A 24,307-nucleotide genomic window follows, 5' to 3' on the forward strand; every position below is an offset into this window, starting at 1 on the left:
AATTTTGTTTCCTCCTCAAACCCCACTCCCCGGAGAGCAAGCCCCCTGCCTCTGTGTCCACAGCTGCACTCTGGGTTCTCAGCTCAGGTGAGGCACAGAGAGTCAGAGATTTCGTGGAGAATTCCCACGCTCATTTAGTCTGGGCTTCCTCCTTCACCCCCTCCCTGTTTTCCTCTCACACTCAGCAGAGGGAGGATTGCAAGTCAAACTTCGCATTCAACGGGCTGGAAGGGGTCCCCAGTGGCCTGAGGGTTTGGGCAGACCTAGGGCTGCCAGAGAATCAGGTTGGTGCTTGAGAGACGCACCAAATGCCTGCAGGGGCCCCCTGACACCCTGTTGGGCCTGGGGCATGCCTCAGGCATCCTCGGTTCCAGTCCTGCACCAGTCATTTGTTGGGCTGGCCAAAATGTCTTTTTAGTGTTTTCCATAAAATAACAGACGCATTTTTCATTTTCACCAAGTAACTTTATCGATTTGGATATTTGGAGTATGTCAGCTATCTCCTGCTATTGGCTTCTCATGGGTAGAGGCCAGGGGTGCTGCTAAATATCTTCCAATGCATCAGACAGCTCCATGGCAAAGAGTTATTTGGCAAAAATGCCAATAGTACCAGGAAACTCTGCAAACCACTTCTGACACATTCGATCAGTCACAGCACCTTCTGCATACACTGCATAAATCTTTTTTTGCATTTTAGTTGCATTTTTACCTTTCTTGAAATAGTAAAGCATAACATGCCAAAAATGTTATATATCTTCTTCCATCTTCTATATTAAAATAGCTGCACAAAAATTCATCAATTTTGATGTTTTTAAAAATGCACGCTGATATGACAGCTGTCACAATACATTCTAACAAAATCGTTTTGACTGAGTCAAAGACAACTAAGCACTGCTAGAGCCATCGTACAGAAAAAACTTAACGAACTTTTTTGGTCAGCCCAGTACAAGCCCTCTGTGTCTCAGTTTCCTTAGCTGTAAAGTGGGTTAGTAATTCTGCAGCTGACTGATTCTAGTCTCACTTTTTTTTAACACTTCTGAAATCAAGATACCTTCTGTCTTAATAGGCATTGATTTTTTTTCTTTAATGATGCGAAAATAGATGGTCTTACGGCTTGATTTTAAATCAAGTGAAATACGGCGGAGCCTGGTCCATGCAGCAGTGTGGTGCACTCATCACAGAAAACGATGACACCATTTATCAGACACAGAGCCTATGACACAGCTCTCCGTACATGGCCACCACTGTCGTCACAAATCCAAGGTTTTCACGTATTATGTGATTGGCTATTATGGCTCCAATGCTTAGGGATTTCAGAGTATTTTCATCTTTGTCATCTCCCTGGATTCTCACAAAGGCCCCGGGATTTCGGCTGAGGGGGTTTTCATCAGCCCACTTTCAGGACGCGTGAGGCTCAGGTGGTAAAGAAGCTGCCTCATCCTGCCAAGACATTGCGGCTGCGCTCTCGCTCCCCCCCCGAGCCCTGGGCCTCCCTGCCCCCCCCCCACCCCCGTGGCCTGGATCCTCCCTCAGATTCGGGTCTCGTTCCTCCTGTTCTGCCCAGGTCTTGGCTCTGTCCAGCGGCTCCAAAAAGACCACCGCCGTTGGGGACGTGGTCAACCTGGTGTCTGTGGATGTGCCGAGGCTGACCGAGAACATCCTCAACCTCAATGGGCTGTGGCTGCCGCTCGTGTGGATCGTCGTCTGCTTTGTTTATCTGTGGCAGGTGGGCCGGGCAGAGGGCGCTGGGATTTGAGCTGAATCCTAACCCCTCCTCCCCCTCCTCCTCCATCTCGTCCTCTTCTTCCCTTATGCCTTTCTCCATCTGCACACGGGGGGGCTGGTGTAATGGGAAGAGTCTGAGACAAGGATGGCCTTCACTTGACCTTGGGCAGGATGCTTTTTCTCTCTGGGCCCCGGTTTCTCCGTCTGTAAAATGGGGATGATAATGAGGACAATGGTGCCTTGGGTTCGCTCTTGGGGTGCTGAGGAGACAGATTAAGCCTATAACACTGGGGCCCCAGCACCACGGACAAAAAAGACAAAACATCCCAGGGGAAGGAACTGGCTACCTAGTGTTTGAAAAGCATAAAGTGGCAGTGTGGCAGAAAACAAAAGCCAAACCCTTTCCTTCTGACTTCCCTTCATCTAGTTTATGGCACAGGACCTTTTTTTAAATTTAAATCACAGACTTTGGAGTGGGACTCCCTGGGCTCACACCCTGCTTTTGCTACTTGCTAGCTCCAAAGCCTTGCCCAGGTAAATCAGCTGGTCTGTGCCATTTCCTCATCTCTAAGGTGAGACCTGTAAGTGACAACAGTGCCCCACCCTTGATGTTGAGGTGATGAGCTGACACCTGTGCCCACTGAGAACCGTGTCTGGCACACAGCGGTATTCTGTATGCGTTTGCTCAGATTAGTAATTATGCACCAAGGTGGGGCAGGTCATCAGAAGATCTTACTCCAGCTCTGCTCCAGGTGCAGATGCAAGGTTCATGCATTTTTCTGTAAAGGACCAAATCGTAAATATTTCAGACGTTGGGGCCAAGGCTCTCTCTCAAAACTGTTCAACTCTGCCCTTCTAATGCGAAAGCAGCCACACACAATACTAAGCAGGAAGACAAGGTGGCGTGTTCCACTGGAACAATTTCTGAACACTGAAATTTGCATTTTGCATAATTTTCATGTGCCCCCACATAGTCTTCTTTTTTACATTTTCTTCAACCATTTAAAAATGTAAAAACCACTAAAATTTTTTGTACAGCGTCCGGGCTGTACCAAAGCCAGTGGGGGGATCTGGCCTGTGTGCCGTAGCTGGCAGGCCCCTGGGCGGAGGCGTCAGTGGCGTGCTGATTGGGAGTGAGTGCGGGATGCTCCCCAGTGCCTCCTGCTGTGAGGTGGCACCATCACTGGCCCCCTGCCTGCTGCTGCTGCTTCCACACGCCTGCAGGGCTGGGGAAGAGAAAATTTCTGACTCTGTACTTTGTACTCTGTACTTTGTATGCCAGGGCCTGGCATACAATCGGTGCCCAGCAAGTACACATAGGGCACTCCAAGCAGGTGCTGACATGAAGTACATAGATGCCAGCTCTTGTGATGGGGCTGGGGGGAGGACGGACATGGGAAAATGCAGGGCAATTGCATGGGCGGAGCCACGACCCTAGTGAATGAGCAGGCAGCACACCGTCACTTTCCTGGCCTCTGGTTCCTACCATCAGAGGATCACCCTGAGATCCTGGTTAGGGGGAGGTGGGCATCGAGATTGCAGATTGCTGTAGTTAGAAGCCTATACTTTCAGGGATCATTTCTATAGTTCGTTACTAGAGAAGTTCTCTGAACCTGTAGAGCAACCAGCAACAAGAAAAACAAAGTACCTAGGAATAAACCTAACCAAGGAAGTAAAAGACCTGAACTCAGAGACCGACACAATACTGAAGAAAGAAATTAAGGAAGACGCAAATAAATGAAAGCATATACCGTGTTCATGGATTAGAAGAATTAACATCATCAAATTGTCCATACTACCCAAAGCAATTTATAGATTCAATGCAACCCATATTAAAATACCAATGATATTGCTATAGTTGGCATTTGTAGCATTTTACCTTTTATCAACATATCTTTGAGAATCTTCCGAACCTTGGCTGTGACGGCTGGCGTTTGTCTTCTGAGCACTTCTCTATTTTACCACTGGGTGGCACTATTGCTATATAAATGAAACAAACTGGCTTGCTGGGTACTCCAGGAAGTTTGAAAAATCAGTTTTGGCTAATAGAAGAAACCAAAGCCTACAGACTAGAGAGAGGGTGAGGCTTCTAGAGCATGGGCCCAAATGATCTCAGTAGGAATCTCAAAGTCACAGCTATCTAAAAATCATTTATTCTACCCCTTACCTCCACATTTTATTTTTTTAAGGTTCTATTTATTTATTTTTAGGGAAAGGGTAAGGGAGGGAGAGAAAGAGAGAGGAAAACATCAGTGTGCAAGAGATACATCAATTGATTGCCTCTCACATGCCTTCAACTGGGGACCTGGCCTGCAACCCAGCACGTGCCCAGACTGGGAATCAAACCGGCGACATGATATTTCGGTTCGCAGGCCAAAGCTCAATCCACTGAGCCACACCAGCCAGAGCCACGTTTTCCATATAAAGAAAGCAGAGCTGAGAGGGAACACAACTGTCCCAAAGTCACAAAGCTAGGGGGTCTGCCAGAGAACACAGGGTGTCCCGTTAAATATAAATGTTAGGTACATTTAATAATCCCTTAGTATAAGTATGTCCCAGTGTTCCATGGGACTCACTTACACTGAAAACTTACTCACTGTTTGTTTATCTGAAATCCTAACTGAACAGGGCAGGTGTCCTGTGTGTTCATCTGCTGAACCTGGCACCTTGTCGGGGGTGAAAGGAAGACTAGGTGACGATGGGATGTAAGACGTGAGCACTTGCCTTGGGCTGTGGGAACAGCTCTACTTCCATTTAACAGCTGAGGAAACTGCAGCTTTGTTTCCTTGGGGAAGTCACTTGCCCAAGGCCACCTGAGTGTCAGAGTCAGGATTTGAACCCAGGTCCTGAGTCCAGCAACCTGACCTCACCACGCCGACCAGGCATGCCTCCCTCATTCCACCCATCCAGATGCACATCCTGTGCTGAGTACATGCCCCGTGTTGTTTGCAGTGTCATTTCCACTCCCCAATGTGCAAAGCGTCTCCCTTCTAGTTGTCTGCCCCGTGAGTCTTGGTCTCCATGACCCAGTAGCTGCCTTCACCAGACTCCCAACACCTCCCCGCCTTCGGAACCAAGTCTGAACCCCTGACCCCAACCCCAGCCCCTGGTCCTGACCCACTCCCCCAGTGTCTCTGGGTATCTCGTGACACCCTCCCCTCTGTCTCCAGCTCCTAGGACCCTCTGCCCTCACGGCCATCGCTGTCTTTCTGAGCCTCCTCCCTCTGAATTTCTTCATCACCAAGAAGAGGAACCACCATCAGGTTTGGCATCTGCCCGAAGGGACACCCGGGGGAAATGGGGGGAGAGCCTGCAGAGAGGTGGGAGGGAGGTGGTGCGGGCCTGGCTTGGCTGGCAGCGGTGTGAGCCTTTTCAGTCGCTCGGCCGGTGGTCCCACCGCCCCCTCTCGGTGGATGGCAGCTCTGTCCCTCCAGCATTTACGCCACAGAGTAACTAGGGTTCGGTGTTGATGCCTCGAATCTTCTCACATCTCGTGAGTCAGCTGATTTGATTGGCCTCACCCTCAAATTGTTTCCAGAGTGTTTCTCCTTCTTACCGCAGACCCTCCAAAGCCCCCTGTCTCTCACCTGGGTGCCTGCAGGGACCCCCCAGCTGAGTCCCCACTCCTGTCCTCACCCCCACCCAGCCCCCTCCACACAGCAGCCAGAGGGCACCTGGGAAAACAAAATGGTGCCTCCACCCCATTTCCCTCGGAGTCAAAGCCGAGACTCCCTGGTGGCCACCTGCCCACTGTGACGTGGCCACCTCACAGCCTACTCCCTGCTCACTCCCTGCCCCCTGCTGCCCTTCCTGGGGTCCTCACACCTGCCCAGCTCCCACCACAGGGCCTTTGTGCCGGCCGTTCCCTTGGCCTGGATCACCCTCACCCCTCAGACATCAGGTGTCCCTCCCCCACCCCTTCCCGAAGTCTGGGCAGCCTCTCCTGTCCTCCCCCCTCTGGTCACAGCCAGCATGCCCTCCCTCCACCCCCTGCAGATGGGCTGCTTGGCCTGTGCTGCTTCGTTCCGCAGTGCTTTCACCTTCTAACCTGACACAGGACACACCTAGTTCTTCCACATATTGTCTCTCTGTTGTTAGAATTCGAGCGTCCCAGGAGTAGGAAATGCTTGTTGATGCAGCCTCAGCTTTTGGAATAGTGCTTGTCCTGGATGGTGTTCAGTAAACACTTGGGAGGAAGGAAGGGAGGGAGGGAAGGAGGGAGGGGCCGTATAGACTATTTCTCCAGCCTCTAGTCTGGCCTCTAAGACACTGTCTGCACAGACACCCCTCTGACAATGCCCCTCAAGGGTGCAACAGAGGGGCCCCAACTCCTCTGCCTGACCTCCATGTCCCACCATGATCCAGGCCACTTCTGTTTCTCAGTCCCCGCACACACCCTCCTCTGACCACAATGGATGTCCTCTGGGCCATGCTGTCCCCCCCATCTTCCCCCGCCCACCCCACCCCATTCTCGGTGTGCTCGACACCTCCACATCACTTCTGACCTAGCTAATGTGTCACCCCCACCTCCAGGAAGCCTTCCTGATGGCACCACATTCAGCTGGGTCAGGGGCCTTCCTCTGTTTCCAGTGCATTGGGGGCCTCCCTTTGTTATGGTGCATTATCTCCTGTGATGAAGACAGGAGCAGGGGACAAAGGGAGGTGACGTGGTCCAGGAGGAGATGACAGTGGCTGGACCAGGACTGTGGGGATGAAGATGCTGAGAGGCAGACAGCCTGGGGCCTGGCTTGAATCAGCGGGATTTGCTGAAGGGGTGGTGTGCCGACTGCAGGGAAGGAAAGCTCTAGATTTGACCCTGTCCTCCCCCTTCTCTTCCCTCTGGTCCCAGGAAGAGCAGATGAGGCAGAAGGACTCTCGGGCACGGCTTACCAGCTGCATCTTCCGAAACATGAGGACGGTCAAGTGCCACGGCTGGGAAGGGGCCTTTCTGGACAGAGTCCTGCGCATCCGGGGCCAGGAGCTGGGTGCCCTGAGGACCTCTGGACTCCTCTTCTCTGTGTCTCTGGTGTCCTTCCAAGTGTCCACGTTTCTGGTGACGTCACCCTGGTCTCCCTGCAGAGTGTGGACTTGGGGAGGGAGTGCTGCAGGTGGCGGGGGGGATGAGGTTGGTGGAGCCTCTTTGCAGACCACCCTGTCCACCCAAACACACCTCCCTGCATCCTGCTCTCACTCAGGGTCCCTGCGCCCTGCTGGTTAGCAAAGGGGCCAGATCTTCCCTCTGAGGGCAGCAGTGCCTGGTGAGGTCTGTCGTTCTCCTTGTGAAAGGCCAGGCTTGGGGAACTGCTGCTTCCACCACCACAGAGTTGGGACAGGTGCAGGGAGCTGCAGAGGCGGAGCCTCAAGCTCACCCTGCAGTGGCCCCCTCCCTGGGAACGGTGCCTGTCCTGTCTTTTCCCAGCTGATTTCACAAATTCCTGCAACATTAGCTTTCTGAACCACGGCTCTGACTGCAGCCGAGCCATTGTGGACACACCTGCCATGACTCACTGCCATGTCCAGGATAAAACTCAAACCCTTCATAAAACAGTCCAGGCTGGTGACAAGCGAGCCAGAACCACTGTTTCCAGAAGGATCTCGAATTGCAGAGGCCATCTGCCATGACACCAGATGTCACCAACACATCACCACTCAGAACTGTGCAAGTACCATCGCTTAGAACCTGAGGGCTCCCCAGCAAAGATGCACCATGACAACAAGTGACCAGAAGTGACCAGCACACTGAGGACCATCACACAGTGTGGCCATCACACCAAGTGACATCTAGAACCACAAATGCCACCAATACCTAGAGCCCTCAAGTGCCGCTGATACTTGCTATTTTCAAGGGATTCTCCAATCACAAGTCCCAGCCCCGTCTAGAACCGCAGAAAAGCTACCGAGGCAGAGACCTGTGGTTCCCCCAGTGCCTGGAACCGAGTGTCCAATGCCCACTGACACGGGCCGGGCGCGCTCCCTTCACCCACAGTGGAATTCGAGGGCAGCACTGGGCAGAGGCTCCCATGGAGCCCTGGAGACAGCGCTGCTGGCCCAGGCTGCCCTGGCCCTGCTCAGGGCTGCTCATTCACCCCTGTCTCACCCAGGTGGCGCTGGTTGTGTTTACTGTCCATACTTTGGTGACTGAGGAGAATGCCATGGACGCCGAGAAAGCCTTTGTGACCCTCACGGTTCTCAACATCCTCAACAAGGCGCAGGCTTTCCTGCCCTTTTCCATCCACTCCGTTGTCCAGGTGAGGTGGGAGGCCTGCTCGGAGGAGCCTTCCGGGGCCCCACCCACTCGGCGTCAGTCCAGGCGGAGGCGCAGGAGATTGGGGATGAAACCGGAGGGAGGGGGCAGAGGCTACCACGGAAGTTGTTAGCAAGCGTCCGCAAAATGCACAGCCTCACCTAGCCAGCAATTCCACGTGCAAGTATTCATTCCTGTTCCCTTTTTATACAAAGTATATTTATATTATTTCTCTGCCTTTGCCGTCTCCTTGGGCGTGATGAAATTGAGATAGCAGTTGCTGGGCTGAGCCATCCCTGTTTAAATGGCCGCCTTTCTAAGCACCAAAGGTGGGTTTGGGGTTGGGCGCAGAGGGCGCCCCCAGGTGGACAAAGTTTAGAATCGTTCCTGATAATGGCTTGATAATGCTGTGGGAAAGGCCGCGGTACTCTCCCAGGGCCGGGTCTGCAGAGTGGCAGTTCCACTGTACTAGTTATGCCAATTAGGAGCAAGGAGGAAGGAGGGCACCACCACTATCCTTGTCACCACCTTCAAGCACATCACTTTTTTTGTCACCTAAAAAGCTTTGCACTATTATTGCCTTGCAAGATTTCCCCACCATCTTGAGGCACCTGACACTCGAAGCCTGAGTTCTTTTTCTGCAGTCCCTGCACGGGTGACCTGGGGCTTTGGTTCCTCCAGGCCCGGGTGTCCTTTGACCGTCTGGCCACCTTCCTCTGCCTGGAAGAAGTTGACCCTGAGGCTGTGCACTCAAGTCCCTCCAGATGCTGTGAGTGCCGAGGTCAGCAGGGGCGGTATGGGAGGGACGAGGGGACCTGCAGGTGGCCCGGGTCCCAGCAGGGTGGGGCGTGGCGCGTCTGTTGGCCCAGGATGGCACGTGCCGGCCGCACGATCAACCACGTGACTCATAAACTAGCACCGTGACGCCGCTACCTGTCAGTCACTCAGTGCCTGCCGCTGTGCACTCTGTGTGCAGCAGTGACCTCGCTAACTACCCAGTCCTTGCCCTCATGTGCGAGGTCAGGCAGGTGAGCGTGGCAACCTGTTCGTCAAGCTGGAAAAGAAAACCGGAGAGATCCGCAGCGCCACTGTGTGATGGGATGTGTTCGTTAGCTGGGCTTTCCTGCCCTGCCCCACCCATGTCTAACCTGGCACCTACAGGCCTAGGGGCACTGGCTGCACTGCTGGGGAGAGAGGTGACCCCTCTCAGGGCTCAGACCCTCCCCTCGTTGTAACTCAGACATCACCAACCGCTTACCTAGAAAACACCCACATGGTGGCGAAAAGCTTAGCTTGTGGTGCTGGACTGCCGCAGCCAAAATTTAGTCTCTGAGCCTCACTGTCCCCATCTGCCAAGTGGGCGTGATGACCTTTATGGCACTTCAGCATAGGGCTGTAGTCGGGGTTAAATGACTTAAGTTTAAGTACCATACTGAGAGCAGGGCCCTGCACAAAGTCAGCATTCAGCACATTTTAGTTATTATTATAAATATTATTAGAGAAAAAGAACTATGAAAGTTGGCGAAGAGCCCTTTAAATAATGCCATGTTGGTGTATCTGAGGCTTACTCAGAGCTCTGACTGACTTCAGGCGGGCACAGCTTCGTTCAGCTGAACCCATGTGATGCGGGCGGTCAGAGCTGGGGAGGCCCTGCTTCAGATCCTGGTCTGCCGTTCCAGCTGGCTGGCCCCGGCAGTAACTCCTCCGGCTCCCTGCTGCTGCACCCCACCCCTGGCAGGATATCCTGAGAGCCACCGAGAGCCAGCAGCCCCCAGTTCTCAGGAGCTGCTCCATAAGTAGCTTTGGGTCCCTGATTACTGTGCCTCTGTCCCCTCTGGAGGGCCCAATGGACCCTGCACCAGAGACCCCTGGGTCTTATTTGAGCCACACATTTGACACACCTGGTCACCTTGCCTGGGGCCAGAGCCTCTCTCCCCCACGTCCCTTCTCTTTGCCCAGAGGTGTACCACAGTGAGATTGCTACAAATACCAGCACCCAGTGGGGACTCACCACATATTCATTGAAACTGCTCCAGATAGGGATAACCTCATCTCTCCTCAACACCCATGTTATAGATGGGGAACGGGGATAATCCCTGTACCCCAGAGTGTCAAGAAGGGACCAGCCCCCAGAGCAGGGTAGACAGATTCACAAATAGACACATAGAACTCCAGTGAAATTTGAATTTTAGGTTCACAGAGAATGATTCTTCTGATCATATGTATATCCCATGTCACACGTGGGGCATATTTATATCAAAAAAGCACTTGTCAATCTGAAATTAACAGTAAACTGGGCACCATGCCTTTTATCTACAACACTTCCCTAGAGACCGTCTGGTCCAGTGGGTGTCGGAGGGGCCACCTGCTCGTTAGACAGGAGGTGCTCGGGCCTCACCCCGTGGAGATTCTGGTTTGGGGGTTTGGGCTGAGCCAGGGAGAGATTGGGGTTTTCTTTTGTTTTGTTTTTAATCTTCCTGGGTTATTCTAAAGTACATTCAGGGTCCCAAACCATTGATCTGGTTCCTAAGGAGACCGTTGTCACACCTATTGTCCCAGTAAAATTAGTAACTCCCTTCACTTTCCAGAGTCCCAGGTTGGATGATAAATTACGTCGGAAGCCCAGTAACTTTCCTGTGAAGGACTAGATTGTACATGTCTTAGGCTTTGCAGGCCATCTGGCCTGCGTCGTGACTGCTCACCTCTGCTGTTGCAACGTGAAAGAATCCATTAAAAAAAGCACACATAAATGAATGTTTTCCCATAAAGCTTTATAAAAATGGATGGCAGGCAGTATCTGGCCCCTGGGCTGTGGTCTGTGGACCCGTGAGTTATTTAACCATCCCACGGGGTCACGCTCAGGCCGGTGAATAGCAGGACACTTTGTTCAGTGGGAGAGACTCCCTGCTGCTTCGGGGGTGGGGTGGGGGGCGGTGGAGCAGACAGGGCCTGGGGTGGGGGGACTAGGAGGCCCGCCAGGAAGTTCTGGTGTAACTGGTCTTTTCTGCCTGCAGCTGCCAGGGAGGATTGCATCAGTGTGCAAGAAGGCACCTTTGCTTGGTCCCAGGAGAGCCCGCCCTGCCTGCACAGGTACAGAAGGGCTTCCACAGTACACCCTTTTCGTTGACAGGGAGAAAATGCCAGAGGCTCTTGCTGCTTGCTAGGTGAGAGGTGGTGCAGGTTGCAGGCTAGGCTAGAGGGTGGGTGAGCCTGGGCAGGCATTCTACCAGGGAGACTCCTCGGACCAGTCCTGGCAGAGGGAGTCTTGGGAGAACAAGATGGGGCACAGGGCATCTGAGCCTCCCTGTCAGGCAGGAGATGGCCTCTGCTCCCCAGACCAGTCAAGGTACAACAAGAGAGGCCTGGCCAAGAAGGGACCCATTGCTGTCAGCCGTGCCTGCTGCTCTCCCCGCTGTGTCAGTTCCTACATCACTGTCACCTTGAGCCTTCAACTCTGTGGCTGGGTCTTTGTAGCAGAAGACCTTCAGCCAATCCCAAAACACCCTATGAAGGGAACTTCCCTGGCCAGCGTCTGTCAGTGGCACTTGCTATGTACCAGGCCCTGTTTCAGACACTGGGGCTGACAGCCTGATGGAGGGACACACAAGTACAAAATCAGGGAAAGGTGACAGCGTGATATTGACAGGGTCAGGTGTGGTAAGAAAAGGGTCAGGTGTGGTAAGAGAAGACCTCCACCTGAGGTTGTAAGGTGGAGACGGGCTGAGTCTTGCACATGCCCGAGAGCAGAGCTTCCTGAGCAGTGGAAACAGCATGTACAAAGGTCCTGGGGCAGGAGTATGCCTAGACCCGGGCTTCTTCACCTCATCATTATTGACACTGGGGTTGAACAATTCTTTGTTGTGGGGCTGTCCTGTGTATTGTAGGATGTTTGGCAGGACCCTCATTATACACCCCCTAGATTCTAGCAGCAACCTCTACCAGGTGCGATAGCCAAAAATATCTTCATGCATTGCCAAATGACCCCTGGGGGCACAATCTCCCCCAGCTGTGCATGACCCCCAGGTCAGTGTGGCTGATGCAGAGCAGGAGGAAGCTGGGTATCTTTTAAGGTTGTCAGAACCCTGAGTGACATGGGAACCTCCTGAGGGCTTCAGCAAGGGAGTGTCAGGATTAACTCAGGTCCCTCTGGCCTCTGGGTGGAGAATGATCTGGGACAGTCACCAAGGGCACAAGCAGGAGAAGCGGTGAGGAGCCTATTGCAATGACTGAGGCAGGAGACAATGCTGATTAAATCCTCCTGCCAAATAAACTCTGGGTGGTACATATGTGTACACATGTGTGTGCCCATGTGAGAGCATGTTTGCTTGACAGCATGTGCACTCCTGTGCATGCATTGTATGCATGTGCATGCTGTGTGCACACATGCTGTGGTGTTCCATGTGCACAAATGTGTATTTATGGGGGGTGCATACATGTGTTCCCATGCACATGCATGGGACATGATGGCTACTCGCTAGCCAGACAAGGATTGGGAGAAGGAAGGATTGCCACAGAACGTCCTCTTAGCAACCTGCTGGATGAATGACCAGTGGGAAGGGCTAGTTGTGTCTGGGGTTCACCTGTTCTGCACAGACTTGGGCTGGGCCCTACCCAGGTGTGCATCTCTTCTCCAGGATAAACCTCACCGTGCCACAGGGCTGTCTGCTGGCTGTCGTTGGTCCTGTGGGGGCTGGGAAGTCCTCCCTGCTCTCTGCCCTCCTCGGGGAGCTGTCAAAGGTGGAGGGGTCCGTGAGCATCAAGGTGAGGACACACCCCTGACTTTCTGATAGATTGTCCCCCATCCTAGAGCCCTTGCCATACCTCCCTGCTCCTCCCCATCCTCTCCATTCACTCTCCGCCTTCCACCACCAGCAAGAGCCCGGCACCTACTCCTCCTCCATAATTACTCCTACCTTCATCCCCATTGGCTTCCTCGTTGCCAAAGTGAGTTGTATTTTAGGGTCCTGTGGCTTATGTGCCCCAGGAGGCCTGGGTCCAGAGCTCGTCTGTGGTGGAGAACGTGTGCTTCAGGCAGGAGTTGGACCCACTGTGGCTGGAGAGAGTCCTGGAGGCCTGTGCTCTGTGGCCGGATGTGGGCAGCTTTCCTGCGGGGGTCCACACCCAAATTGGGGAGCAGGTGAGCGGCTTGGGCCTTCCTGGGACAGGGAGGGGCTATAGCTGGGGCCATTTGCTTCCCTGAGCTGTGGACGGTGTGGTGAGAGGGATGAAGGGGAGACAAGGGAAGTCGGAGAGAAAAGGGGCCCAGCTTAGGGCCAAGCACATACTAGGTGCTCAATAAATCATTATTAATGAGTGAATGGAAACAGAGACCAGGGATAGGCAGAAAGGTGTGGCAGGGATTGGTGGTGATGGGCTCTCCAACTGGGAGTGAGGACACCCAGGCCCCTTTCCTGTTCTGCATTTTTGGGTGACATTAATACAATTGTTCCCCCTCTTTGGGCCTCAGTAAAAGGACTGGGCAGAGATATCCAACGAAAAGGATACTCTGCATAGAGGTATATACCTGGAGCTATGGATTGGGCAGGATTGGCAAACTGTGACCCACAGGTCAAATCGGGCCTACCATCTGTTTTTGTAAATAAAGTTTTATTGGGACACAGCCATGCCCATTTAGTTACCCGTGGGCCATGGCTGCTTTTGTACAAGGGCAGAGATGAACAGTTGTGACAGATACTGGGCCCCCCAGGAAAGCTTAAAATGGTTACTGTCATGCCCTTTATAAAAAAAGGTTGCTAACCCCTGGATTAGGGAAATGAGAGTGGAAAAGTAGGAGTTAAAATTAAGGAAATGGGTGGATTTTCTGGAAAGGAGCGGAGAGGGTCCCCTGTATGCAAGGAGTGTCCAGAGAGGAGGACGAGGCTGCAGAGGCCAAGGGAAGGTCGCTTCACGGCAAGGGGATGCTCAGTGTCCTTGCTGCCTGTCCTCACTGCCGGTCCTCACTGCCTGTCCTCACTGTCCAGCCGCACCCTAAACCAAACACATGCTTTCAGGACCCTCCTCCCCCATAGCACGCCTGCCCCAGGTGGTGGAAGCTCTGAGCTGAGCTTCCAGAACTCAGCTCCAAAACCTTGGTGTTACCCTTGAGGCCTCTCCTTTTCTTACACCCACAGCAACCATCAGCTGATCCTGTCAGGGCCACCACCGAGGCAGACCCAGGGTGTTCTGGTCCCATCCACAGCCAGCTCTCCCTCACGCTGCCACAGCGGCCCCTGGCTGCCCTCCCTGTTTCTGTCCTCCACCCTGACAGGTTAATGCCAGGGCAGCAGCTAGAGGCAGTCTGTTCAAATGTAGGTCAGATCACGTCCCTTCTCTGCTCAGATCCTCCAGAGTGTCCCCCCGAAGAGTCACAGCCAAAGCCCTGACCATCCCTGACAAGGCTGCCCCTCCATCTGGCCCCAGTTATCTCTCTAACCCCATCTCCCATCATGCTGCACTCCAGCCACATGGCTCTCCATGATGTCCCTTGATCACCCCAAGCATGCTCTCACCGCAGGGTCTTTGCACCTGCTGTTCCCTCTGCTTCTAAAGCTCCTTCTCAGGAGTCCACATGGTCCATCCCCTTTTAGTGGAGGGACCTTCCCTGACCACCTTTCCCAGCACAGCAACCCTGCTAACACTGGTACACCCTGCCTGCACCCTTCCCCTGCTTCATGGCGCATAACACCAGCCAATAGGTGATATAGTTTACTTGTTTGATATTGAACATCTGTCTCCCAACCCCACTCTCATTTGAGTGGAACATCCGTGAGTGCAAGGATGGGGTTTTGTTCAGTGCTGTGTTGCCGGAGCCTAGAATGCTGCTGGTATAAAATAGCCATGTGGTAAATAGGAATGGAATGAATGGATGGATGGATAAACAAAAATAAGGACTGAAAAGCTGCCACTGGATTGGACAATGGGGAAATGAAGCCTGGTGTCCTTGAGGAAGGCGGTATCAGTGGGGACATGGGAACAGAAGCCAGATTTAAGTGGAGGAAGAAGTGAGTGGGAGGAGAGGCAGCTGTGGAAGGAGTCTCCAGGAGGCTTGTCTGAGGAGGGGAGGTGGGAGGCTGGGTAAAGCCTGGGGAGGGGTGTCAGCTGGGAGTGAGTGTGCACAGCTGGGAGGTGGCCCTGGAGGACGGGCACAGGGAGCCAGCACCTCGCTCTGACGAGCAGATGTGGCCGTGGCGTACCAGCACCCCCCAGCATGCAGACTCGGCTCTGTCCCTCCCTTGTGGCCACAGGGCATGAATCTCTCTGGGGGCCAGAAACAGCGGCTGAGCCTGGCCCGGGCCGTGTATAGGAAGGCCGCCGTGTACCTGCTAGATGATCCCCTGGCGGCCCTGGATGCCCATGTCGGCCAGCACGTCTTCAACCAGGTCATTGGGCCCAGTGGGCTGCTCCAGAAAACAGTAAGTTTGGTGAAATGTATCAGAGGGCACAGGGCAAAGGCAGAGAAAGTTTTAACCCAAGTCTAGCTCACCACCACCCTCCTTGAGTCCAATTTTCCTCTTTGTGACAGTCAGCTTCTGCTGTGACAGTGCTACATAATAAACAACCCCCAAACCTCAGTGGCTTACAATAGCAATTTTTTGTTTGTTTGTTTGTTTTTGCTTATGGGTCTGTTAAACTGCTGCAGCTCTGCCTCACTCAGGTCACTGGGTTCAGGCGAACTCCTTGTTTTGAGACACAGGTTGAAGGAGCCCCTCTATTTCTCTATTGTGACATGCTGTTTTCAATAAAGAGTGTGGGAGCACAGGAAGACAAGCTTGCCCCACTCTGAGCCTGAGACACCTCCTGCTCCCAACCCCTGGCTCTGGGAGGTATGTGAGCACCTGAATGTAACTTCTGCCCCTTCCATGCCCAGACACGGATTCTCGTGACCCACGCCCTCCACGTCCTGCCACAGGCTGATTGGATCGTGGTGCTGGAAGATGGGGCCATTGCAGAGATGGGTTCCTACCAGGAGCTTCTGAACAGGAAAGGGGCTCTGGTGGCCCTTCTGGATCGAGCCAGACAGCCAGGAGATAGAGAAGAAGGAGGTACTGGCTGGACTTTGCTGGTTCTCTGTGCCTGGCTCCTGCCCAGGATCCCACTGGCCTGAGGGGACTGCTCTGGCCACCTCTCCCTGCAGGCCCAGGCCTGAGGTAAATGGCTCTCCTAAGAGGCTACCCAGGCACCTGGTAAGAGCCAGTGCACTGCCCATGAGCCAGGGCCTGTGCTAAAAGCATCTATAAATAATAACATACATTATTTCACTTGATCCTCATGATACCCCTTTGAGGCGCATGTAGTTATTGCTGCAGTTTCACAGATGAGCAAATTGAGGCAAAGAGAGTTAAATAGTTGCCCAAGGTTGCAAGATTAGAATTTGACTTTATGCTTATGACTGCTACAGAGACTGAAAAAGGTCATTTGGTGCCTAGAGGCCAGGAGACCCAAGCCATGCTAGCTAGGGGTTCTAATGGTCCAGAGAACACAATGCCTGCTGGGAAAATGATAATGTTCTGGAAGTGAAGTCACCAACCCAAGCTTGCCCACAGTGAGTGATGATAAACTGCCTTTGGCACCTCACCTGCAATAACTCATTTACTCATCTCTATGAGCCTGTGAGATCAGCACCTTAATTACTTCCATTTTACAGATGAGGAGACTGAGGCCCAGAATAAGGAAATGGCCAGAAGTTATGTGGCTTATAAGTGGTGGTGCTAGGATTTGAACCCAAGCAACTTGACCCCAGAGCATGTGGTTTTTCATCACTAGGCTGTCTACTGCCCCTCCATGATGAGGAGCAGTAGACAAAGACCCGCAGCCAGCTGCCCCCCAGCCCCAGGCTCTGCCTCTTCTGAAAATATCTCTTGAGTGCTGGGCCACCTAAGTGGTGATTCGCAGGGTCACAGTCCTGGAGCTTGGACATGGAACCTGCCTAGCCAATGGAGATGGTCATGGGGCCAGGGCCCTTCCTGGGGAAGATGACACCTGAAGTTGGATAAAAGTGTGAGAAGAATGTTTCAGCTCTAGTAAGCTGCTTGTGCAAGAGTGTCAGGGAAGCCACAGTAGTATGATTATGTTCATGTTTACTGCTGTTTTCCAACCCCAAGTTAATAGCAGGTCCTCTATGATATTTGCCGAGTGAATAAATGAAGGAATGAGTGATCAAATGGATAACGTCCCTGGAAGGACCCTGGGAGGATTGCGAGTGGTTGCAGGAGCCAGAGCAGAAAAGTCGGATGCTCCGAGAAGCTCAGGCCACACAGCCAGCGGGTGTCAAAGGCAGCACCTGGACCCTGAGGTCTTGACCCCCATCATGTGACAAGACCCCCTTACCTTACAGAAACAGAACTCACAACCAGCACTGAGGACCCCAGAGGGTCTGTTGGAAGCGGGAGGCCCGTGCGTGGACCAGAGAGGTGAGTCCTCTGTGTTCCTGAGAACAGGGAGGGGACAGACCGAGGCTGAAGCCTACCTGCAGCTCAGGCAGGGAGGGGGCAGCCAGAACCATTCTGGACTGAACACTGCTCAATACCCACCATGGTGCTCAGTTGTGGGATACTTTGCCAAAAACTGTTTGACAATCAAACACTTCACCAAAAACTGTTTGGCAATCAAAATTATTAAGCCCCCAAAGGTCCAGTTAATAGAATGAACATTTAGTCCTCCACTGTAGATAGATAGGTAGATAGATATATGAAAGATGGATAGATGGTAGATAGATTGATCTGACACTATAGATGAATAAATAGATATAAAAATAGAAATGGATAGATGATAGATATAGATAGATGTTAGATTGATGGATGAATAGATGATAGATTGGTTAGTGATAGATAGATAGATAGATAGATAGATACATAGATAGATAGATGTAGATTATTCCCTTTTACAGCTGAGGAAACTGAGGCACAGAGCAGTTAAGCAGCTGCCCATGGTGTCACAGTAGATGCCAATTCACATTTAAGGTTAAGTCAGCACACTTGTCCACAGATGAAAGGAACACACAAGTCTTCAACAAGTGAATTGTGCAAAGCTGATATTCTGCCAACCCAGACGGACAATTCTGAGGGTAAACAGTGGGGATGAAATGATTGCAGCAAAGCTTAGGCCAAAACGAAAATTCTGAAAACCAAGTTCTGAAGGTGGGCAGATGAACCCTTCCAGTGCAGGCTTGCTCGACCTGGGGTGAGAGAAGGCAGTTAGCTGCGCACCGCAGAGGGAGGACACAGCGGGGAGACTCGCTGGCGCTCAGTGCGTTGGCTGAGTGAGTGCATGAATGAGCGAGCGAAGGAAGGAAGAGCCTCCCTCAGTGCTCAGGGGCTACCAGCGGCCATGAAGATGGGGCACACACGCCCCGTGGAGAGAGACACTGATTTGTCCTCATTTCCTGTAAATAACAGGTCCCTGAAGTTAATCCCTGAGAAGGACAGCGCTGCTGCGGAGGCCCAGACAAGGGCTCCCCTAGGGGACCCTGACAGGGCAGGCCCGCCAGCCGGGAAGGACAGCATGCAGCTTGGCAGGGTAACACAGCTGCCCCTCCCCTCCACACCCTCTGCTACTGCTGCCCGCAGGGGCCCAAGACCCGCCACCAGATACAGCACAGGGGGCGGGCAGTCACCTTTATTGAACACCTACTATGTGCAAGTGAGATTCTAGACACTTTCTCTTCCTTAATGTCACAACTACCCTAAAAGTAGATTGTGGCAGCTCCATTTTAGAGACAAAGAAACTGAGTTCTTAAATCTTTGTGAGAGGCTTCCCTGTGTTCTCATAGTTAGCAAGCGGCCAACTTGGGCCTCAAATCTAGGTCAGTCCTAATCTGGAGCTTGTACTATTCCTTCTTTGCTGGTTTCTCCACTTACCCACCCACCTACCTACTCATTCATTCACCCATCCACCCACCTGCCCATCATCTGTTCACTCCTCTATCCCTCTCACCCAGCCATACACCCCCTACATCCACCCACTTACCCATCTTCCATCCACCCACTTACGTATCCATCCTCTCACCCACCCACCCTTCCGTGCACCCATCCACACATCTATCTACCCACCCACCCACAGGCCCATCCCTTTATTCATCCATCTACTCATCTACCCATTCGTTTACCCATCTGCCCAACCACCTGTCATCCCACCCACCCCTCCACCCAGCGAGCCTTTCCCAAGTGCCCATCATGTGCCAGGTAAAGTCTCTATCCTGGTGGAGATTGCTTGCTAGTGGGGAGAGACGGCTAACAGTTAGGTTAACAAGCAAAGTAATATCAGATAGTGATAAGTGCTATAAGAAAACAAAGAAGGACAGAGAGGTAGCAACCAACCGAGAGTCAGGGGCCTGCTTGGATAGGATGCTCTGAGGAGTGACATCTGAGCTGAGCCCTAAGGGATGCAAAGGAACCAGCCCTGTAGGGGCAGAGGGAAGGGCATCTGGGCAGAGGGAACAGCAGGTACAAAGGCTCCCAGGTGGGAAGGAGCAAAGGAAGGGACCCCAAGAGGCCAGCAGACAGCAAGGAGCGGGTACGATGAGAGAGGTGAATGAGAAGTTGGGAATTTCTTCTGAGAGCAAGAGAAAGCCACATGCAGGTTAGCACCAGCAGGATGGGGTTAGGTGGATGTTTTCAAACTCCACTGTGGCTGCAGCTGTGAGGAGAACTTCAGGTTGATAGGAGGCGGACCTTAAGCAAGTGGCTTAACCTTTGTGTGCCTCAGTTTCCTGATCCGTCAGAGGGGGATAGAAGCACATGTCTGTCTCATAGTAGGTGTTCAATAAAGCATACCAAAGCCAGAAACTGCCACAGCCTATCAACTTTAAGGCTCCCACTGGCCCTCTGGGGCTTCTGTAGAGGAAGAGGGTCCCGAGGCTAGGTGAGGCCTCTAATGGAGAGGTGCTTCTGTTGGGAGGTACTGAGAAAGGGCCTGTGTGGTCTGCATGGTGGCTCCATCTGCCCCGTAGGTGTGTTTTGGGAGCCTGACCTGCTTTTCCTCTCCCCCCTCCCCCCTCCCCCGGATCTCCCTCTGCCCCCATCCTCCCTACGTGTGTTACAGGTGAAGGCCGCCATGTACCTGACCTACGTGCGAGCTGTGGGCACCCCACTCTGCCTCTACGCACTCTTCCTCTTCTTCTGCCAGCAAGTGGCCTCCTTCTGCCGCGGCTACTGGCTCAGCCTATGGGCGGACGACCCCACCGTGGGCGGGCGGCAGACACAGGCGGCTCTGCGCGGCTGGGTCTTTGGGCTCCTGGGGTGCCTCCAAGGTACCCCTCCCTGGCCGCCCTCAGCCTCCATCCTTCCATCCCCCTCCCCGTGGTGCTCAGGGCTCCTTGGCCCACCCATCCTTGGCATCCACTCTCCCCCCTGAGGGTCTGTGCCAGTGTCCTCGGTCCCAGCCCAGACCTGTGTCCTTGAGATGGGAGGCGTGGGGGACACAATGCATCCCTCCCTTTCCGGGATCCTCGGAGTCCCCACCAGGCTTATGGGCAAATGCAGACCATCGGCCCCCAGAGGTCAGGGCAGCCGAGCACTTGGGTGGGGGCAGACCCGGCCGTGCAGCTGGCTCTTCCTCTTCCCCGCACAGAGGGCAAGCCCACGGTCTGACTGCTGGTGACTTTCAGCACCCCCACCCCAAACATCCAGATGAGCCCTGTGTATTTTGATATCCTGTTGTTAGGGACAAACCCGTAAAGAACTGTTATGTCTTCTTGGAGAATTAACCCATTTATCATTAGGCAATGCCCCCTCTTTTTCCCTGATAATTTTCCTTAATCTGAAGTCTGCTCCATTTGAAATTAATAAAGATACTAACTACATAGCTCTAATACACTAACTATATACCTATATATCTCAAACTTGTTTAAGCAGCAAGAGAATTTATTAGCTTATAGGACTGGAATCCACAGATAACTAGCTTCAGGTATGGCTGGATCCAGGGGTCCAATGAGGCTGTCAGAATGGCTCCATTTTCTTCCTGTGATAGCTTCCTGTCCAGGCAGCCTTCTCCCCCTAGTTATAAGATAGTATCCCACAGCTCCAGCTTGGATGCCTCAAAAAAGCAAGCACCTCTTGCCTAAAAGCCCTAGCAAAGTCCAGGTCTCACTCTCATTGGCCTGACTTGGGTCATGTGTTCATTGCTGAACCAACTGCAATGGTTTGCGTTGGCCAGGGATACAATTTGCCCCGACCCAGAAACAGGGAGTGAAGTCAGACCCATTCCAAGCACATAGATTGGCACTGGGAGGAAGTGGATATATTCATCTCCTAGGGCTACCGTAAACCAAAACACCACAGACTTGGTAGCTTAGCCCAGGGATTCTCAACCTCCGGGCTATGGACTGGTACCCACCTGGGCCTGTTAGGACCTGGGCCGCACAGCGGGAGGTGAGCTTGAATGTAATGCACTTGAATCATCCCAAAACCTTCCCCCTGACCCCTGGCTCCCCAGTCCATGGAAAAATGAAACATCCCTGGTGCCAGAAAGGTTGGGGACTGCCGGCTGAGACCAATAGATATTTATCCTCTCATAGCTCGGAAGCCAGAAGTCCCACATCAAGGTGTTGGCGGGACTGGTTCCTCTTGGAGGCTCTGAAGGAGAATCCATCCCATGCCTCTGTCTTCGCTTCTGCCAGTTGCCGGCAGTCCTGGCACTCCTTAGCCTGTGGCATGTCAATCCCGTCTCTGCCTCTGTCTTCACAACACCTTCTCTGTGTCTCTCTCTGGCTTCTCTTCTTAAAAGGACACTAGTCATTGGATTTAGAAGCCCCCCTCAATCCAGAATATTATCTCAATGTCTTTCACTAATAACGTCTGCAAAGATCCTCTTTCCAAATAATATCACACTCTAAGGTTCCAGGTGGACGGGGTGATGAGGGTGGCCAGATCACAGGATGGCCACCACGGGGTGGGCGAGGTCTCCAGCCCTCACACCCTGACCCCCTCTCTCCCCCCAGCTGCAGGGCTGCTCGCCTCCATGGCCACAGTGATCCTCGGGGGCATCCGGGCCTCCAGCCTGCTCTTCCAGAGGCTGCTGTGGGATGTGGCACGGTCTCCCATTGGCTTCTTTGAGCAGACGCCCGTCGGGAACCTGCTGAACCGCTTCTCCAAGGAGACGGACATAGTAGATGTGGACATCCCTGACAAACTCCGGTCCCTGCTGATTTACACCTTTGGGCTCCTGGAGGTCAGCCTGGTGGTGACAGTGGCCACCCCGCTGGCCGTCATGGCCATCCTGCCACTGCTGCTCCTCTACACTGGGTTTCAGGTAAGGAGAGGCTGGGAAGGCTCCTGGGGCCAGCTGAGGTCGCCTCAGCCAGTCCTTTTCCTGGGCAGGAATCGGTGTAAGAGGTTCTGCCCAGCTGGGCAGTTGGGGGCACCCTGGGAAGAATCCCCAGAGGCAGAGACTCCACAGTCTGTTTCTTTTTTTTTTTTTTAATTTTTTAAAAAATTTTAATCATTGTTCAAGTACAGTTTTCTCCCTTTTACTCCCAATCCAGCCCACCCACCCAACCCTCCCCACTTCCCTCCCATTACCACCCACAGTCTGTTTCTAACACCTCTGCTATCTGTGTCTCCCAAAGGTTCACATCAAAGTTCTTGATATCTAACACTTTGTCCTGTTGCTGCTGAAATGAGCTTCCTCTTCTCCAGTTATCTGGAAACCAAGAAGGCATTGCAAGGTCTCAAAGACTGTGTATTAGGCTAGACTCTTTCAGTGCCCAAGCCAGAGACCAACTTGAATTAGCTTACACAGAAGAACAGAATTTAATGGCTTATGTACAGTAGGTGCAATGGCCGGCTGTCACCAAGAGGCAGTCACTCTCTTTGCTCAGTGGTTCTCAAAGTGTGGCCTTGGACCAGCAGAGGATCACCTGAGAGCTGGTTAGAAATGCGAATTCTCAGGCCCTGCCCACCACCTACTGACTCAGACACTATAGTAGTTGGGCCCAGAAATCTGGTTGGTTTTTTTTTTAGCAAGTTTGTTTTTTTTTAAGATTTTATTTATTTATTTTTGGAGAGGGAAGGGAGGAAGAAAAAGAGAGAGAGAAACATCAGTGTGCGGTTGCTGGGGGTTATGGCCTGCAACCCATGCATGTACCCTGACTGGGAATTGAACCTGCGACACTTTGGTTCACAGCCCGCGCTCAATCCACTGAGCTATGCCAGTCGGGGCAGAAATCTGGGTTTTAATAAAGCCTCCAGGTAATTCTGATACAGTCCAATGTTTAAGAACCACTGGCTTAGCTCTATTTGGCCCAGTTGTGCACACGCTGTCTTTTCAGGGGGCAGCTCTGATAGCCCCTGGCAACCCTCTGCTCACAGCACCCCACCTTAGCACCCCCAGCACAAAGAAACCTTTTCTCCAGCTCAGCATTCCTATGAGTATATCAATCCCAGGGAAGATTCTGATTGGCCCCTTATAGAGCACATGTTCATCCCTGAGCTGATCACTGGGACTGAAGGGATAGCTTACTTTGACTGGTTAGGCTGTGTTCTGTGACCACCTAACCACGATTGACAGGCCCACCCCTAGAAATCAGGAATAGAGTAGAACAACCTTGGTGGGCAGACAAAAACCATGGCCACCACAGTTCTCCACAAGTATCCCAGGTCTTCTTTAGGTCCTCTTGACTTGGGGTGGGACTAGTTCTCCGTCGAGAGCTTGGGAGTCAGGCAGAGGTGGGTTTGAATCCAGGCCCTACCACTTACTGGAGATAGAGGCTTGGACCAGCTGCTTAATCCCTCTGAGCCTCAGGTGTTCTCACCTGTAAACTGTGAACACCACTGTTGCCACCTCACAATTACTGAACACTATAAAGAGCCTGGCATGCAGCCTGGGTGTTCAGCAAATGCATGTTCCCCACTGCCTGCCAGCTGTATACACCTGCAATCTCAAATCAAAAAACAACATATACTACCTGTGCCTCACTATGTTCCCAGCACCTGGCATGTGACCATCAAGTCAAATAAATGAATTCGACTTGGCTGACTACTTTCCTTGTCCTTTATGGTTTTGTCCCCATGGTAACTGGCTCTAAGGGAAGCAGTTGGCCTTAGAGCTGGGAATGAGACATTTACACTAGATCAGTGGTTTCCCAACCCTATCTGTACCCTAGAATTACCCAGAAGGTGATTTAAAAATATCAAGGCCAATGTGATAACACCAGAGATTCTGATTGAATAGTTCCGGGTTGGGGTATTTGAAGCTTCCCAGATGATTTTTAAAAGAACCATGGAACTCCAAGGAAATTGGAGCTCAGAGAGGGTCAGCAACTGGTCCAAGGTCACACAGCAAGCTAGCAACAGAGCCTGGTCTGGGACCCTGTACTTAGGGCTCCCTGTGCTTCTCAAACCA

At 52.6% G+C, this 24,307-nt stretch overlaps 1 protein-coding gene and 1 pseudogene across 5 annotated transcripts in view; both read left to right on the forward strand.

Moving 5' to 3' along the window:
* ABCC6 (ATP binding cassette subfamily C member 6) overlaps nucleotides 1-24,307 on the forward strand; it is a 53,852-nt gene that overhangs the window by 17,972 nt on the left and 11,573 nt on the right. For 4 of the 5 annotated variants that reach the window (XM_036020891.1, XM_036020892.1, XM_036020894.1 and 1 more), the window contains 14 exons: nucleotides 1,565-1,726; nucleotides 4,896-4,988; nucleotides 6,575-6,778; nucleotides 7,827-7,973; nucleotides 8,651-8,750; nucleotides 10,984-11,059; nucleotides 12,604-12,730; nucleotides 12,930-13,106; nucleotides 15,214-15,381; nucleotides 15,837-16,011; nucleotides 17,304-17,379; nucleotides 18,364-18,484; nucleotides 20,009-20,216; nucleotides 21,906-22,216. In XM_036020891.1, the coding sequence (XP_035876784.1) occupies nucleotides 1,565-1,726; nucleotides 4,896-4,988; nucleotides 6,575-6,778; nucleotides 7,827-7,973; nucleotides 8,651-8,750; nucleotides 10,984-11,059; nucleotides 12,604-12,730; nucleotides 12,930-13,106; nucleotides 15,214-15,381; nucleotides 15,837-16,011; nucleotides 17,304-17,379; nucleotides 18,364-18,484; nucleotides 20,009-20,216; nucleotides 21,906-22,216 (2,145 nt within the window). The remainder of the gene's footprint in view (nucleotides 1-1,564; nucleotides 1,727-4,895; nucleotides 4,989-6,574; nucleotides 6,779-7,826; nucleotides 7,974-8,650; nucleotides 8,751-10,983; nucleotides 11,060-12,603; nucleotides 12,731-12,929; nucleotides 13,107-15,213; nucleotides 15,382-15,836; nucleotides 16,012-17,303; nucleotides 17,380-18,363; nucleotides 18,485-20,008; nucleotides 20,217-21,905; nucleotides 22,217-24,307) is intronic. The other variant, XM_028505380.2, reaches the window with a different exon arrangement.
* On the forward strand, nucleotides 3,282-3,371 carry LOC114513594 (annotated as a pseudogene).

This window comes from Phyllostomus discolor, chromosome 3, assembly GCF_004126475.2.
Source record: "Phyllostomus discolor isolate MPI-MPIP mPhyDis1 chromosome 3, mPhyDis1.pri.v3, whole genome shotgun sequence".
Classification (NCBI taxonomy): Eukaryota; Metazoa; Chordata; class Mammalia; order Chiroptera; family Phyllostomidae; genus Phyllostomus; species Phyllostomus discolor.